Here is a 15067-nt window from a genome sequence, read left to right on the forward strand (position 1 = left end):
AGGATTTATTATTTTATGAATGTTCAGTGAAACACATGGACATAAGCTATTCAGCACACAGCCTAATTTCTTTATATTTATTGACCTAGTGGGAACCGCCATATTGATTTTTTGAATAGGTCAAATAGAATTTTGTCCATAGAATACTGCATTCTGCCAAGCTTAGCAAGCAAATGGTAGAACTTTGGATTACATGCTTGTTTTCTTATTAATGCAATGATTACTTTCAGAAGGGGTTTACTCTAAGGTTATATTAATAATACACACAGAAATATATATTATGTTACCCATGGCACTGAACACAGGCGTTGTTGTTTACTTTAGTTTTAGTTGGGAAAAAAATGGTAATAATAATAAAACAAAACAAGAATATAGTGAGGGAAAAAAAGTGAAGGCACATTACACATACAGTCAATGAGATGGACTATCAGTACATGTAAATAGTTCTGGTATATTAAATCTAGAATGTGTAGGTCTACAGTCAAAAGGTCGACCAATATTGGTCGACATGGTCAAAAAGTCAAAATTCAGAAGGTTGACACGAGTTTTTCATGGTTTTTTTTGGTGTCTGTGTCTACATTGGTCTGCATGGACACCGTTAAAGTATACCGCATCCCCTCACCTGGCTCATTTCGGGCATGGTGCCTCGATGCGCTCGGCACACTATTATAATCTAACTCTGTGAACACATGGATGGTAAAGTATGAACAAGTCTTTTTTCTTTAACAAATCATGAAAAACTCATATCAACCTTTTTCATGTAGACCTATTTACCATGTCGACATTTGACTTTTGGCCATGTTGGCCTTTTGACGGTCAACCAATAGTCGTTGACCTACACACTGTAGATCTAATGACTGCCTACCCATGTAAATACATGTAAATTAGTACATGCAACTCATTTAATAATAGTAGATATGGAATAAGGGCAGGGTAACATTTTCACGTGAAAGTGGGGATGAACGTCTGGCTAGGAAGATTAGCCTTGCAGCTGCATTCATGATGGACTGAAGTGGTGAGAGTCTGTATTGGGGAAGGCCAACAATGAGACTATTGCAATAATCAATGCAGGAGATGATGAGGTCAAAGCATGAAATCTGTTCAACACCTTATCACCATTAAGGACGAGATCAGTCATACCCTCGTGTGCTACTGCACAACCAAAACTCTGTATATCATTTGTGAAACCGTTCTGTCGTTTGTGAGACAAGAGTTTTTGACATACTTAGAGATACACCAGATTTTAATTCTGCTGTGACGGGATCTATATTCTGCATCAAATCTTTTATTCTGATGCAGAGATCCATCAAATCATATGGGAGAGTACATGAGAGGTGATTTAAGTCATTGCAGAAATACAGCAAACAGTTCATCTTTTTCTGCATGATCTCTCTGATATCCCAGATCCGGCATGTCATATTTCATGTCAATCATTGCAGAGTTTATTTTTGTGGGAATATTGTTCTTAACCCCTTACCGACGCAGCATGTTTTTGCCTTCCTGACAGAGCCCTTTTTTTCAAATCTGACATGTATCACTTAAGTGGGGATAACTTTTTTTTGCTTTTACTTATCCCAGTGATTTTGAGATTGTTTTCTCGTGACACATTGTACTTTAAATTAGTGGTAAATTTTGGTCGATACAGTTTTTTTTTTTTTGTGAAAAATACCAAAATGTCGTAAAAAAATTGTACATTTTGCTATTTGCAAAATGTAAAATTTTCTGCTTGTGAGACAAATAATCATACCACTCAAAATAGTTAATAACTAACATAGACCATATCTAAACTTTATTTTTAAATCATTATTTCAACCTCCTTTATTTTTTTTTGACACTAGGGGGCAGCAGAGTCTAAATTTTACACATCAGACAGTAAACGCTGCTTTTGGCTGTTCACGTTTAAACAGCCAATCGCAGCGATCACCCATGGCAATGAGGTAAGATGTCTGCTGTCAGGGACAGCAGACATCGTCCCTCTGTCACCGCGTCTCTAGACGCGGTGGCACTTTGAAGTCATGACGTACATTTACGTCATGTGTCGGGAAGTACATCCCGACCATGACGTAAATGTACGTCAAATGTCGGGAAGGGGTTAAAGTTATCCAGTTACTATCTGTGAATGGTAATGGAATCATTAACCAAGAAAAATATTTTTGGAAGTCTTTGGTTTATTGGAGCCATTGTAGAGTAAACAAGGGCACCAGTAGTAGACAAGAAATGGTGCATGTTATGTAGTTATAATTATACCTAAATGTGTCAAGGCAAGTGGTGGGGCAGAAGCTTAGTAAAACAAAAACATTGAGATGGTCTTTACGTCCATATAATTCTCTGGGAAACACCTGAAGGGTCCAGTAATCACCGAAGCACACAGGCAAAAACCACAGGTGCATAAAGCTAAAACCGTATATGAACAAAACCACACATAATCAAGGCCACTAGGTTAGGAGAGCCAGGACTGGAACTTGTCTTCAGCAGCTCCTAAAGAGACATCCGCATTCCAAACAGAATTAGGAAGGCAGGATCTGTGATACAGCAACCAGAGAGATGTGGGATTCCATCACCAGGAGCCACTCAGCAGATGCCACTCCCATTGGGAGTACTGTAGCAGAGAAGGGTCATAGCTGGTGGCATGTAATGGGGAATGCCATTTTGGAGCTGAGTGGAAAAGCTCTGTGGGTTGCCCAGTTTAGCATGCAGTAATTAAAATACAGGTCAGGTCTCCCTTATCTGTGTATTCCAAAAACCAAAATACTGTATTCCGAAAACCACCCCCCGCCCATTTTTTACATACTTACCTCTTCCCCCAGTGTTTACTGCGGCCTTTAGGATACTCTTCAGTGGCATCTCCGGTCCCAGGGGTGCATTGCGCGAGTACGCATGGCTGGCTGATACAGCCAGATGATACATGTATGTCTTGCGGCCCAGAATATACATGGCTATTCACCTCTCCTGTGTTTGTGTTTCCCCTGTAGGAATCAGCAATATCTGCAATTGTCTCACCAGCCACATACTATTGGCTAGCAGTTGGAATTGTGCAAAGAATTTATAGTTAAACAAATTTGTATTTCAGGATCGAACTTCAAACCAAGAAAATTCTTCTTTAAAGTGTCAGGCAAGCAGATAACCAGATATTGTGATTCTGCCCTGCATTGCATTCCTTTTAATGTGACTGTCACACTCCATACATTGGGAATATTCCTATATATAATTAGTGCTTTTTATGTTTCCCAAACCAGATGGGTGGAAAACCTGGATTACGGTTCTAAAAACAAAGAAAATCTACAGGAAACATAAAAGGACAGCTTTGCCAAAGTGATATACAATTCTCACATAATTATTTCCAAAGTAGCTGCCTTTTTCTTTGTGCATCGGTGATAAAAGACTAGCATTCAAATGTACAAATACTGAATGTGTGTTTCCAGAGGTGCACACCAAAAGCCCCTATCGGATCGCTAAGAACATACAGTTCTTTTCATGTCCCGCTAAATATCTACAAACGCAGAATTCCTTTGTAAAGGAACCTTTAATTGCTTCAAAAATAACGTTCTGCAAAGAAAAGAATAAAACATCCTGAGAAATAGGGCCATTATACCTTCATTTATTTGAATCAAGTGACAAACGTTACTCGAGAAGACATTACCTTCCTAAAAAGCAAAAAACAATCTGAACAGCTTGATCGATTAGGGTGTAATGCAATGAAAAGCAATGGGCAGGAGTTACTGGTGTTCAGAGGGTTATCTCAGTAATTTGTGGACACCAACATCTCTGATTTTACTTTCCATCTCATACAAGTGTGCAGGAAAATCTGCAATGTTCCTCTGGTAAGGAAAATGTAGAGGACAAAAAAAAACCCCAGAAAACCAGCAGTGCTAAACAAGGAATAAAATCATATATTTATAAATAATATAATGAGATTGGATCTTCTTTACAGTACTGTATTTAATAAAGTTTAACATAAAACAATACAGAATAAGAAAACACGATGGTATAATGAATACAATAAATGTCACCCAAAAATTGGTAAATGTTCCCGGAGATTCCGTTACTATAAATCCCCCTAAGCAAATGAGGGAATGAATGTTTACCGCCCTGGATTGAGTTGGTAGTGTTCTCTTCTGTCCGTGTGGTCGCCCAAAGCTGGTAATAGTAACTGTATACCTGAGATAATTGGAGGAAATAACATGCAGACGAATTGGCAACTTATTATTTTTCCCCAGAATAGGGTAGGTATCCAGGAGTTAGATGATATAGAATCCAAAGAATCCCCAGTAGTGCCAGTTACAGATGTCCCCAGTAGGTTTGTAGCAAAAAATGTAAACTAAAAGTACATTTCGGAGACTATGGTTTTCGGAATAATTTGGGTAACGGATATTTGGATAAGGGATACTCAACCTAAATTTGTCCACGGTGAGATTTGGTGCTCGATTTTTGACTATATGGTCAAAATCAAATCAAATGGACATCGAACGGTTTTCAGCCTTATTCAATGCCGATTCGATCCCAATGTGCACTCCCATTTAGTGCGAAATAAGCGGGGCCCAGAACAGGACAAGGTCACGACAGTCGTGACCCGACATTTAATAACCCCCTATGTGTTATTTGTTTTGCATACTTTTTGTTCTGGTTATTTGGCTGCAGTTTTGGAATTTCATGTCAGCTGCCTCATATATCAGTTTGCTTATTCTGATAGCAATTATCTTATCTATACGGCTCTACTTTTTCTTATTCAGCAGTTTTTTGGGGTCATTAAAGTCACCATTTCTTCTATTACTTTCCAGGAACATACAAAGGTTTATTGTGATTGTGCCCGCTGCCTGAACACAGACACAAATCAGACAGCGCTGTGATTATAAATGGTTAAAGAACGTGGAAGTGTCTGGGGAATGTTTGCAGTAGTAGACATGGGCTGGTGCATTACCTAGGCTTGTGCTGTATCATGTATCAGCAGCAGATGCATTGTGACAGATTTCCCATTGCAAGAGCCTGGTGTTTTCACTCAGCAGGAAAAAGATTTGGATAGATGTTTACTTACTGCTAAGATTCACTCCATCTGTCCTACACTTAATGGTACCTGTCTGTCTACAGAGACTTGGGGGCTCCTCGCCAAGTTCCTAATTTAGCTCTGGGTAATTTGTCATTTTATGCTTTATATCACAGCCCTGTGTTTGAACACACAGATAAGGCTGAAAAGCTTTCCTCATCAATCAATCCCACTTATAAAAAGGAAGAAAAGGGAGAAGCATTGATTGCTCATTTAGCTGCTTTTTTGGTAATTTGCCATTGGCGCTGGTTCTCATGAGATGTTCACTGTATGCAAAACTAAGCATTCATCTCCTCCATTATTCTGTAGATGCTCCTCAGGAGTGTACATGCTCTATACACACAAAGCATCAGACTCATGCAGTAGCTCTTACTCTGCGGTTATACATCCACTGTGTTTTATATAGCCAAGGCAGCATGCTGCATAATTACATAATGTATGTTTATTGTGCACCTAATGTAACCACAGAGCGCGCACTGTGCAATTGGAGAACATTTCATCTGCCCTCATTACATCACTCTGAATCTTTATTTCAACACTATGTGACACTTATGTATGGATGATAGAGTAAAGTGGCTGTACATTATATTTTTTATAATAGATGGCTTGTTGTGATGGCATGTTTTATAAAACTTGTATTGCGTTGCCTCAACCAAATTTCTTATGTGGAAAATGGTGGTAGTAAAGCACAGAGCTGTCTCCGAAATTAAGTACTGTAGTTACATTGCGAAAGAAAATGGCAGATTGTGGCATACAGTACAGTGGGGCAGATGTATTAAGCCTTAAATGAGAGAAACGCATGGGTAATAAAAAGTGCTAATAATCTTCTAGCCAATCAACTCCTGTCATTTTTCAAACACAGCCTATAAAATGTCCGTTAGGAACTGATTGGTTGGACGTTTATCACCCTTGCATTTATCTCTTTTTAAGGCTTAATATATCTGTCCCAAAGTATCTAATTTGTCAACCACTTCCCCTTAGTCTGTAACTGTCATTAACATAAAATTGAGCAGAGTGATCCCAGGCTATGAGTAGAGGATAACATGTTTTCTATACAGCAGGCCCACTTTAGATTTTGAATATCATCGTGCCTACAATATCTGTAGCTTTAATAAAGTAACATATAAATGAGTAGCCCAGTGGTTCCCAAACTGTGTGCCGTGGCACCCTGGGGTGCCTTGGAAGACTTGCAGGGGTGCCCTGAGTTGGTACTCCATGTCCATTAATCATTATTTATGACTAATGTAATAGGAAAAATGTGAACAAACAGAAGTGAATCCTAGGGATGAGATATAAACACAATATACTTAAGTGATTTTTTTATTTTATTTTATAAAGGAGAAAAGTTTTTTAAGGGGTGCCATGAAAAAATTCTGATACTCAGGGGTGCCTTGATTCAAAAAAGTTTGGGAACCACTGGAGTAGCCTTTTGTACCAAATAAGATCTGTATTGTTTTATCCCTGTAGGACAACAATAGGAAATCAGATGTAAGAGACATCCGTTTAATGTATGTTAGTAAGGCCTGACATAGCCATTAATAAAAAAAAAAAAAAAGTAGCCCTAGATCGTTGCTTAGAGGGATCCAATATGTAACATTTTAGCAATATTCTGCAGAGGTATGAAGAAACTTAATACATATTTGTGTAGCAATTTTATTGAATGAGGTGTAGATATAAATGGTGATCCAGCCTATCCCCTTCTCCCATGTGTTTGAAAAATGACAATAGCTGATTGACTGGATCACCATTTATCATTGTAACATGGGATAACAAAAATATTACTTGGTGATAAATTTGCCCCTGGGTTCCTACAGTGTACCTGAGCACTTAACCTTTCTCTGTAGTCTAGTCCAGGGTTGCCTACCCTCCCGGAATATCCGGGAGGGTCCCGAAAATCGGGTCACCCTCCCGGTGAGCTTCGTTGGTTGGATTCAATCTTAGCCATCCTTTGACATCAAGGATTTCCTCGGAGCATTGAATAAGGCTAGCGGCCGGCGCAAGGCTTAAACGGCAAGGGCTGCATTGAATTTGGGCCATTATGTAGTGTCAGCATTCATGTAGTTGGATTGTTATTAGGTAGATTGTGCTAGACTTGTTCCTGAAATGTAATTCCCCAAACTGTGCCCTGTGTGAAAGCTGTAATGCTCGTAGATTCTAAGCTTCATACAGTACCTCCGCTGGACATGCGGAACCAGCAGCCCAGTCTGTCTACTAGATATTTAAAACTCTCTTGTTTCTATTTAGAAAGCCTCCGATAACTAGACAGGCTCTTCTGGTGTTTTGTTCAATCACAGATGTAATGAACAAAGAAAGCCAGAGCCCACCTAGAATACCGGGGTCTCAAAGAGGCCTTTAACCATGATGTGGGTGTTACCAATGCTACCATGTATTGCTGCATCATTGGTTCTTCCAGGACCTGCTTTGTGTGATTAGGATCATAGTCCATCGTATACGATCCCATTCACTGCCTCTAGATACAATGCATCCTAGTGACAGAAATTACTATCTCCGGATCTGATACGATGCGCACGGGACTGTGCATCGGGTCAGAATCTGAACAAAATGATATACAATATGACTCTCTTTGCACAATTTATCGGCCCGATGGATCAAAATCATGTTGAAAAGGGCCATAGCGTACTAGTGTATGGGAGCCTTAAGAGAAGGGATTAGTTCTGTCCGAGCCTTCTGTTACATCAGACACTGGAAAGGCCAGTCCTAGCATGCAGAATTCATCAGCGACAGAGAAATGTATGGAAAAGTGATGATTCTACCATTCTCTTTTTCCTTATATCTGACTAGAGGGTAATTGTACACACTGACATATATATGTACATGGTAGGGATAAGAGCTAACCGTTAAGGATCACATCAGAAAATAGATTTATTACAATAATAAGGGTGCTGCCATGGGTATCACAGACCTACTAGAATCATTGTGAATTAGAATTTGGATTCTCCTCAACCATGCGGTGGATTAAAGAGGAGATTTGACAATGATGCAATAGGTTAGCATTGTATATTAATAGGACTAATAGAAATAATAATTGCTTAATTTATTTTAAATGTTAAAACATGAAAACGGAATTAAACTTCTGGATTTAAAAATAAATCAAATCATGTGTGTATAAAATAAACATCTTAATTTTGTTTTCCTTTTGCCTATATGCAAGCCAAACACTATGTTGCCATGGTCATACGAGTTTTCTTGGAATCTGACTGGGGGAATACACTCGACACAATGCTTTTAACAGGCATTGCTGAGAGCAAAGCCATATCTATACATTACAACTATTTACGTCAAATTTTAGAACATGACGACATACGTTTCGGTATGAAGGCATGGACAACAGTTATGCCCTCGTTAAGTTGTAAACAATTGGTTAAGACCTTGCAAATATCTAGAAAACTGATTCCGGCCATGCAATACCAAGAGATGTTTCTGAACATCTTTCACAAAGCCTATTTGGTACTTGTGTAGTTTCACGGCGCCACCGCGCGCACAGTCTGTGTCTGAACCTTGGCAGCCTGCCAGACGCTCTGTTTAACTGTGCGCGTGCCGCTCTAGCTGTTCTCAGCGCAGCGCGTGGCTGCTTTCCTTATGTAAGCTACGTTATCAGCGTAGCGCTGGGCAGCAGCAGCGCACGCTGCCCAGCGCTGACAGGTCACTGTGGTACTTGTAGTTCCACAGTGAAATAGCCAGTCCTGCGCACCGCTGACAACGGGGGCACGTAAACTGGACACCCCGGCAATTTAGACGCTAAAGCGTCTAAATCCACACTCCTGAACTGGACACCCCAGCTATTTAGACGCTAAAGCGTCTAAATCAAGACTCCCTGCAAACCACTAAGATGGGGGCATCTAAATTTAGACGCTAAAGCGTCTGAATTTAGTAGGGTCTAGGGGCACACTATTAAACCTGTTCACAATGACACTAGTCGACGTAACCGCTGTCGACCTTGTTAATTCCGCTATCCACGCCAACCCGAAGCGTGGCGAGCGCAGCGGTACGCGTCCTATGACCTTTTAATACCCCCACTATCCACGTCGGCGTGGAGTTGATTCTATAAAGTGTGGCTAGCGGACGCGGATACCTGTGAAGCCCGCAAGGGGACGCGGATACCTGTGAAGGTATCCGCGTCCCCTCGCGGGGCTCGCTACACTCGCCACGGTTCGGGCTGGGTGGCTCGCTGCGCTCGCCACACTTTATAAAATCAACTCCACGCCGACGTGGATAGTGGGGGTATGAAAAGGTCGTATGACGCGTACCGCCGCCCCTCGCTTCGGGTTGGCGTGGATAGTGGAATTAACAAGGTCGACAGCTGTTACGTCGACTAGTGTCATTGTGAACAGGTTTAATAGTGTACCCCTAGACCCTACTAAATTTAGACGCTTTAGCGTCTAAATTTAGATGCCCCCATCTTAGCGGTTTGCAGGGAGTCTGGATTTAGATGTCTAAACCTAGACGTCTAAATTGCCGGGGTGTCCAGTTCAGGGAGTCTCTGGATTTAGACGCTTTAGCGTCTAAATTGCCGGGTTGTCAGCGGTGCGCAGGACTGCCTATTTAACTGTGGAACTACAAGTACCACAGTGACCTGTCAGTGCTGGGCAGCGTGCGCTGCTGCTGCCCAGCGCTACGCTGATAACGTAGCTTACATAAGGAAAGCAGCCACGCGCTGCAATGAGAACAGCTAGAGCGGCACGCGCACAGTAAACACAGAGTCTGGCAGACTGCTAAGTTTCACTGTGCGCGCGGTGGCGCCGTGGAACTACACAAGTACCGCCTATTTCTCCCCACGAAGACAATTTCTGGTGGGGATGTCCGAATCAGCGTCCTGTCCACGATGCCATGCAGGGGAAGCAAATCTCTGTAATTACTTTTTTGGAGTTGCACCTCACTTAAAATATTCTGGCTTCAAATCAGAAAATTTGCTCTCGAACACTTGTAAACTACGTCCCTTTTACAGACTATTGGGCCATTTTCGGTATCTTGCCTGAGGGTCAGAGAATTGCTAGGGGATGTAAGAGATTACTATTGATTATCAGTGCTGTGGCACGAAAGGCTGTTACATACATGGATCGATGCCACACCCCCTACATTGGAGCTTTTTCAGGAAAAATTGTACCATGTATTTAATATGGACTGGATAGAATGTCTATTGGAAAAAGACCAGTGAGTAGCAATATTTTTCAGTACAGAGAGCTATATTACAACATTATCTGTCGAGGTAAGATTGAAACTTCATAACTCCTTTGAACGTACTCAATGGTATACTATGAGATTCATTGCGGGGGATCCCCCAATTGATGTCTCCTGACCGTGCTGCATGAGGAGGGGGGTCTTTTCGTTCATTTCCGATATATGGGGCATTCTTTACTGAACATGGAGGTTTGGCTACCTGGACCTTCAGAAATGTATGTGGGTATTACTGAATTTTGCTGGGACTTGTTTGAATAAATGTGAACAGTTACACGCTGGATTAATTTTATAACATCTTTATCAATTCAAGGCGCTTGTTCATTCTCATAGCCAATATTTCTGTATTCATTTATGTGCTGTTTGAGATTTCAGAATTGTTCTGCATTTTTCTGTATGGAATGGTGTTTTAATAAAAACATTTATTATAAAAATAAATAAATAAACATCTTATTTAAATAGCTGGCATAATAATAGACTAGTGCTGGACATATTTATTTATTACCAGTTATTTATATACCACACACATATTCCGCAGAGCTTTACCTAGAACATTTGAACATTCACATCAGTCCCTGCCCCAGTGGAGCTTACAATTTATATTCCCTACCACATGTACATGCGCACACATTCATTGGTTAATTTATTTTGGGAGCCAGTTAACCTACCAGCATATTATTGGATTGTGGGAGGAAACTGAGTATCCTGGGTAAACTCACGCAAGTACGGGGAGAATATACAAACTCAACACAGTTAGGGCCATGGTGGGAATCAAACTCATGACCTCAGTGCAGTAAGGCATTAATGCTAACCATTACACATTTCCTTCCCTATCAGACCTCCCGGCAGCTTGCCCACCCCTGCACAGGATTCCCAGAGACTGTGCTAACTCACAACCCACCACTAGTAAACCACTAGAATTGTTTCCTAGCATTTACCTTCCTCACTCACTGCTTTCTATAACACTGATGTTACTGTGGAGAAAGCTTCTCTTCTGCATTTATGGACAATGCTCCAGAGAGAGACAGATTCACTATTGTTACTATGTGGACAACTATACTATTTCATGATACAATCATGCAGTACCCTTAAGTTGAAATAATCCTGCTAAAGCTAATTAGTACAGTACCCCATATATACTAGACCCGCCCGTCGGGATTCCAACAGTTGTTTTTCCAACATTGGAACCCCGAAGGTCAGTAGTCCGACAGGGGGCAAACGCATCAGAGCCGCTGTTGTAATCTCCCTCTTTGGGGGTCAAGGTAAAATATCCACCACAGTACCCGTCAATGATATGCTCTGTGAACAATATCATTAGCAATATCAGCAGCGCTCCAGGCAACCGATATAGTGCATACACACCAAGCCATATCGTTAATGATATGGTTCAGTGACGTCACCCGGGCCCTCACTGAACATGCAGTTATCGACAATACAGTCAACTTTAACCTGCATGTTGACAGTAGATATTGTTAACTACCCACGGGATTGCACATACACACATGACAATATGAACTATATATGGCTAATATTGTTAAAGGGGCTTTATTCCCATCTCTGGCAGATACTGAATGATACAGATCCATTGTACATCATTTTTTGCCATGACCATTGTGTCTTACATTAATTTCATTGTGAAAATTCCATTATTGCTTATGTCAATTAATAATTTTTATTTCTTGGTATTATTGGGAAACCATTCTATTCTGTAGCACTGCTCCCTATTATGTGACATCAGTGCAGCATTCACCTGGTACAGTGATGTGGGAGCAATGCAGTGTGAGCTATGGGATACTTTCCTTATAGGTTTGGACTAACTATCTGGAAACATCTTGCAAGTAGAATTTGGCTGCAATACATGGTGTGCAATCTAAGCAGCTGTAACTCTTGTGACTCCCCCCAGCAAGTGAGTCATGATCTGCATTTGCTGGGCAGTGTCCCCTGTTCAAAGCCTTGCTGTACAATTGGCTTTTCTGACTAGAGAAAAATGGCGTCTGTGTTTAAGGAAGCTGGCCATGCACTTATGGCTCTGGGACACTTTCTGGGGATCCAAGTTCAAATCTTACTGACTTTGGACAAGTTGGTTTCTCTCTGTGACCCAGGTACCCTAAAAAACAGGTGCTATAAAGGTGATGTGATCAAAATGTCCACATCACAATGATAAGTTATAGTATCGGCATTGTTAAAATGGTGACCATTAAGATGTCAACATTCTTAGGATGTTGATGTGAAATGGTGACATTGTTAGAGTTACGGGTATCCGGGTGGTAGGTTGACATGTTGAAAAAGTTGACACAGACCATGACAAGGCTATGGTCAACACACATGAGTTTTTTTGAGGGGATGTTTTCCATTTCGGTTTTACTTTTTCATAGTTTACCAACCACTTGCACTCTGATTGGGAAGAGTAATGTTAGCTGAGCGCAGTGGTAGCGGGGCGAGGCACCTGTCCTGAAGCATGGCATGCAAAGCGGTACATTAATTCAAAGTCCACATGCTCAGGTGTCGACATTGACATCATTTTTTTTTTATTATAAAATCATGTTGACCTTTCCATGTGTCGAGCTTTTGGTGTCAACCTAATATACCACACCCGGAGTAAGGCTGTGGGTGGGAGGAATAGACTGCACTGGGAGGATAGGGTTAGGCTGTGAATTGGGGGTTGCTTAGGCGTTTAGGTGTAGGTATTAGGTTAGGTATTAAAGATAATATGATGATACTAGAATGCTGGAGGCTCGGAGGTCTAACCTGGAAGTGATTGTCACATGACTGCCAGGTCCTAGAAGCTGCTCTGGAGCTGCTGCAGCCATCAGAAGCAACTAAGTTACCGCTGGGCCAACAGGGACCATATGTCTACATTTTAACATACCTAGATTCCATCACTGTCCACATGATGGTATGGTCAATGTCAAAATGATGAGCATCGTGACGTTTACCCTGTCAAACCACACACCTATATAGATAATGAATAAAACAAATAATATTTCTGCAATGTCCTTCTTCCTGATTCTGAAGCAATTGAACAGAAAAATATTCCTTGGAAATATTTTCTAAGGTTGAGAACCATGCTAACCAATCATCCATAACAGTGGCAGATGCTAACCAATCATCCATAACAGTGGCAGATGCTAACCAATCATTCATAACAGTGGCAGATGCTAACCAATCATTCATAACAGTGGCAGATGCTAACCAATCATTCATAACAGTGGCAGATGCTAACCAATCATTCAGAACAGTGGCAGATGCTAACCAATCATTCAGAACAGTGGCAGATGCTAACCAATCATTCAGAACAGTGGCAGATGCTAACCAATCATTCAGAACAGTGGCAGATGCTAACCAATCATGTATAACAGTGGCAGATGCTAACCAATCATTTATAACCGTGGCAGATGCTAACCAATCATTCATAACCGTGGCAGATGCTAACCAATCATTCATAACAGTGGCAGATGCTAACCAATCATCCGTAACAGTGGCAGATGCTAACCAATCATCCGTAACAGTTGCAGATGCTAACCAATCATCCATAACAGTGGCAGATGCTAACCAATCATTCATAACAGTGGCAGATGCTAACCAATCATTCATAACAGTGGCAGATGCTAACCAATCATTCATAACAGTGGCAGATGCTAACCAATCATTCATAACAGTGGCAGATGCTAACCAATCATTCATAACAGTGGCAGATGCTAACCAATCATTCATAACAGTGGCAGATGCTAACCAATCATTCATAACAGTGGCAGATGCTAACCAATCATTCATAACAGTGGCAGATGCTAACCAATCATTCATAACAGTGGCAGATGCTGACCAATCATTTATAACAGTGGCAGATGCTAACCAATCATTCATAACCGTGGCAGATGCTAACCAATCATTCAGTGGCAGATGCTAACCAATCATTCAGTGGCAGATGCTAACCAATCATTCAGTGGCAGATGCTAACCAATCATTCAGCGGCAGATGCTAACCAATCATTCATAACAGTGGAAAATGTTAACTGATCGCAGGAAATGCTACCCAGTCATTCATACTTGTGGGAGTTGAAATTATTGTGTATTTTAATTTTGCAGTAACATCAACTTCTTTTGTTTTTAAGATTATTCCAAATGACCCATACTGGGTACCCACCACAGAGGAAGAATACTTACACTTTGGAGAGAAAGCAGATTCTGAAAACCTAGCAAAGAAATACATGACTTCTGTAAGAAAACGGAAGGGACTGTATGTGGAAGAGAAGATTGTGGAGCACGCAGAGAAGCAGAGGACTCTAGGGAAGAACAAATAAATATTTCCAGCTTCCTGCTTTGTCATTATTTACAATCTTTCTTTAATAATTATTTAATAATTATTTACAATATGTTGCATAAGGTTCCATAGGCGTGTTAAACAGATTTTAATAAACTTACCTAATGAGATGATTGACTCCACTAGTTTTCCATTCTACTGTATGTCATCTGGCTACTTAATACTGTATGTAGGCTTCTGAGAGCTTCCATCTGCACAGCCCAAAGCCATAAGAATGCAGAGAAAACAATTAGACTGAGAAAACATCATGAACACAAGTTTCCGTCCTTCCCAGTTGCAGCTTGTATAGATATATTTTTGAGTGAGATAGATGTTAGATGAAGCTAAGGAACTGACACAGAGGGGATGATTGTCAGGATTTGAGTGTAAGAGGTTATTTAACTACAATATAAAGAGGGGATCAATCCACATAATGGACCTTATTCAGGTCTGTTCGCACAGGGCCGATGTTATCGCTTTGCGCATGCATTTCTGCGCATGTGCTGGGTGCGTACGGCCACTGTGAACAAA

At 40.9% G+C, this 15067-nt stretch overlaps 1 protein-coding gene across 1 annotated transcript in view; it reads left to right on the forward strand.

Moving 5' to 3' along the window:
- Positions 1-14667, forward strand: part of EFL1 (elongation factor like GTPase 1) — a 233292-nt gene extending 218625 nt beyond the window's left edge. Inside the window, exon 20 of the mRNA XM_083184020.1 lies at positions 14349-14667. Within this exon, the coding sequence (XP_083040146.1) occupies positions 14349-14537 (189 nt within the window). The 3' untranslated portion in view covers positions 14538-14667. The remainder of the gene's footprint in view (positions 1-14348) is intronic.
- The last annotated feature ends 400 nt before the right edge of the window (positions 14668-15067 follow it).

Source organism: Crinia signifera, chromosome 4, assembly GCF_055691185.1.
Source record: "Crinia signifera chromosome 4, ASM5569118v1, whole genome shotgun sequence".
Classification (NCBI taxonomy): domain Eukaryota; kingdom Metazoa; phylum Chordata; class Amphibia; order Anura; family Myobatrachidae; genus Crinia; species Crinia signifera.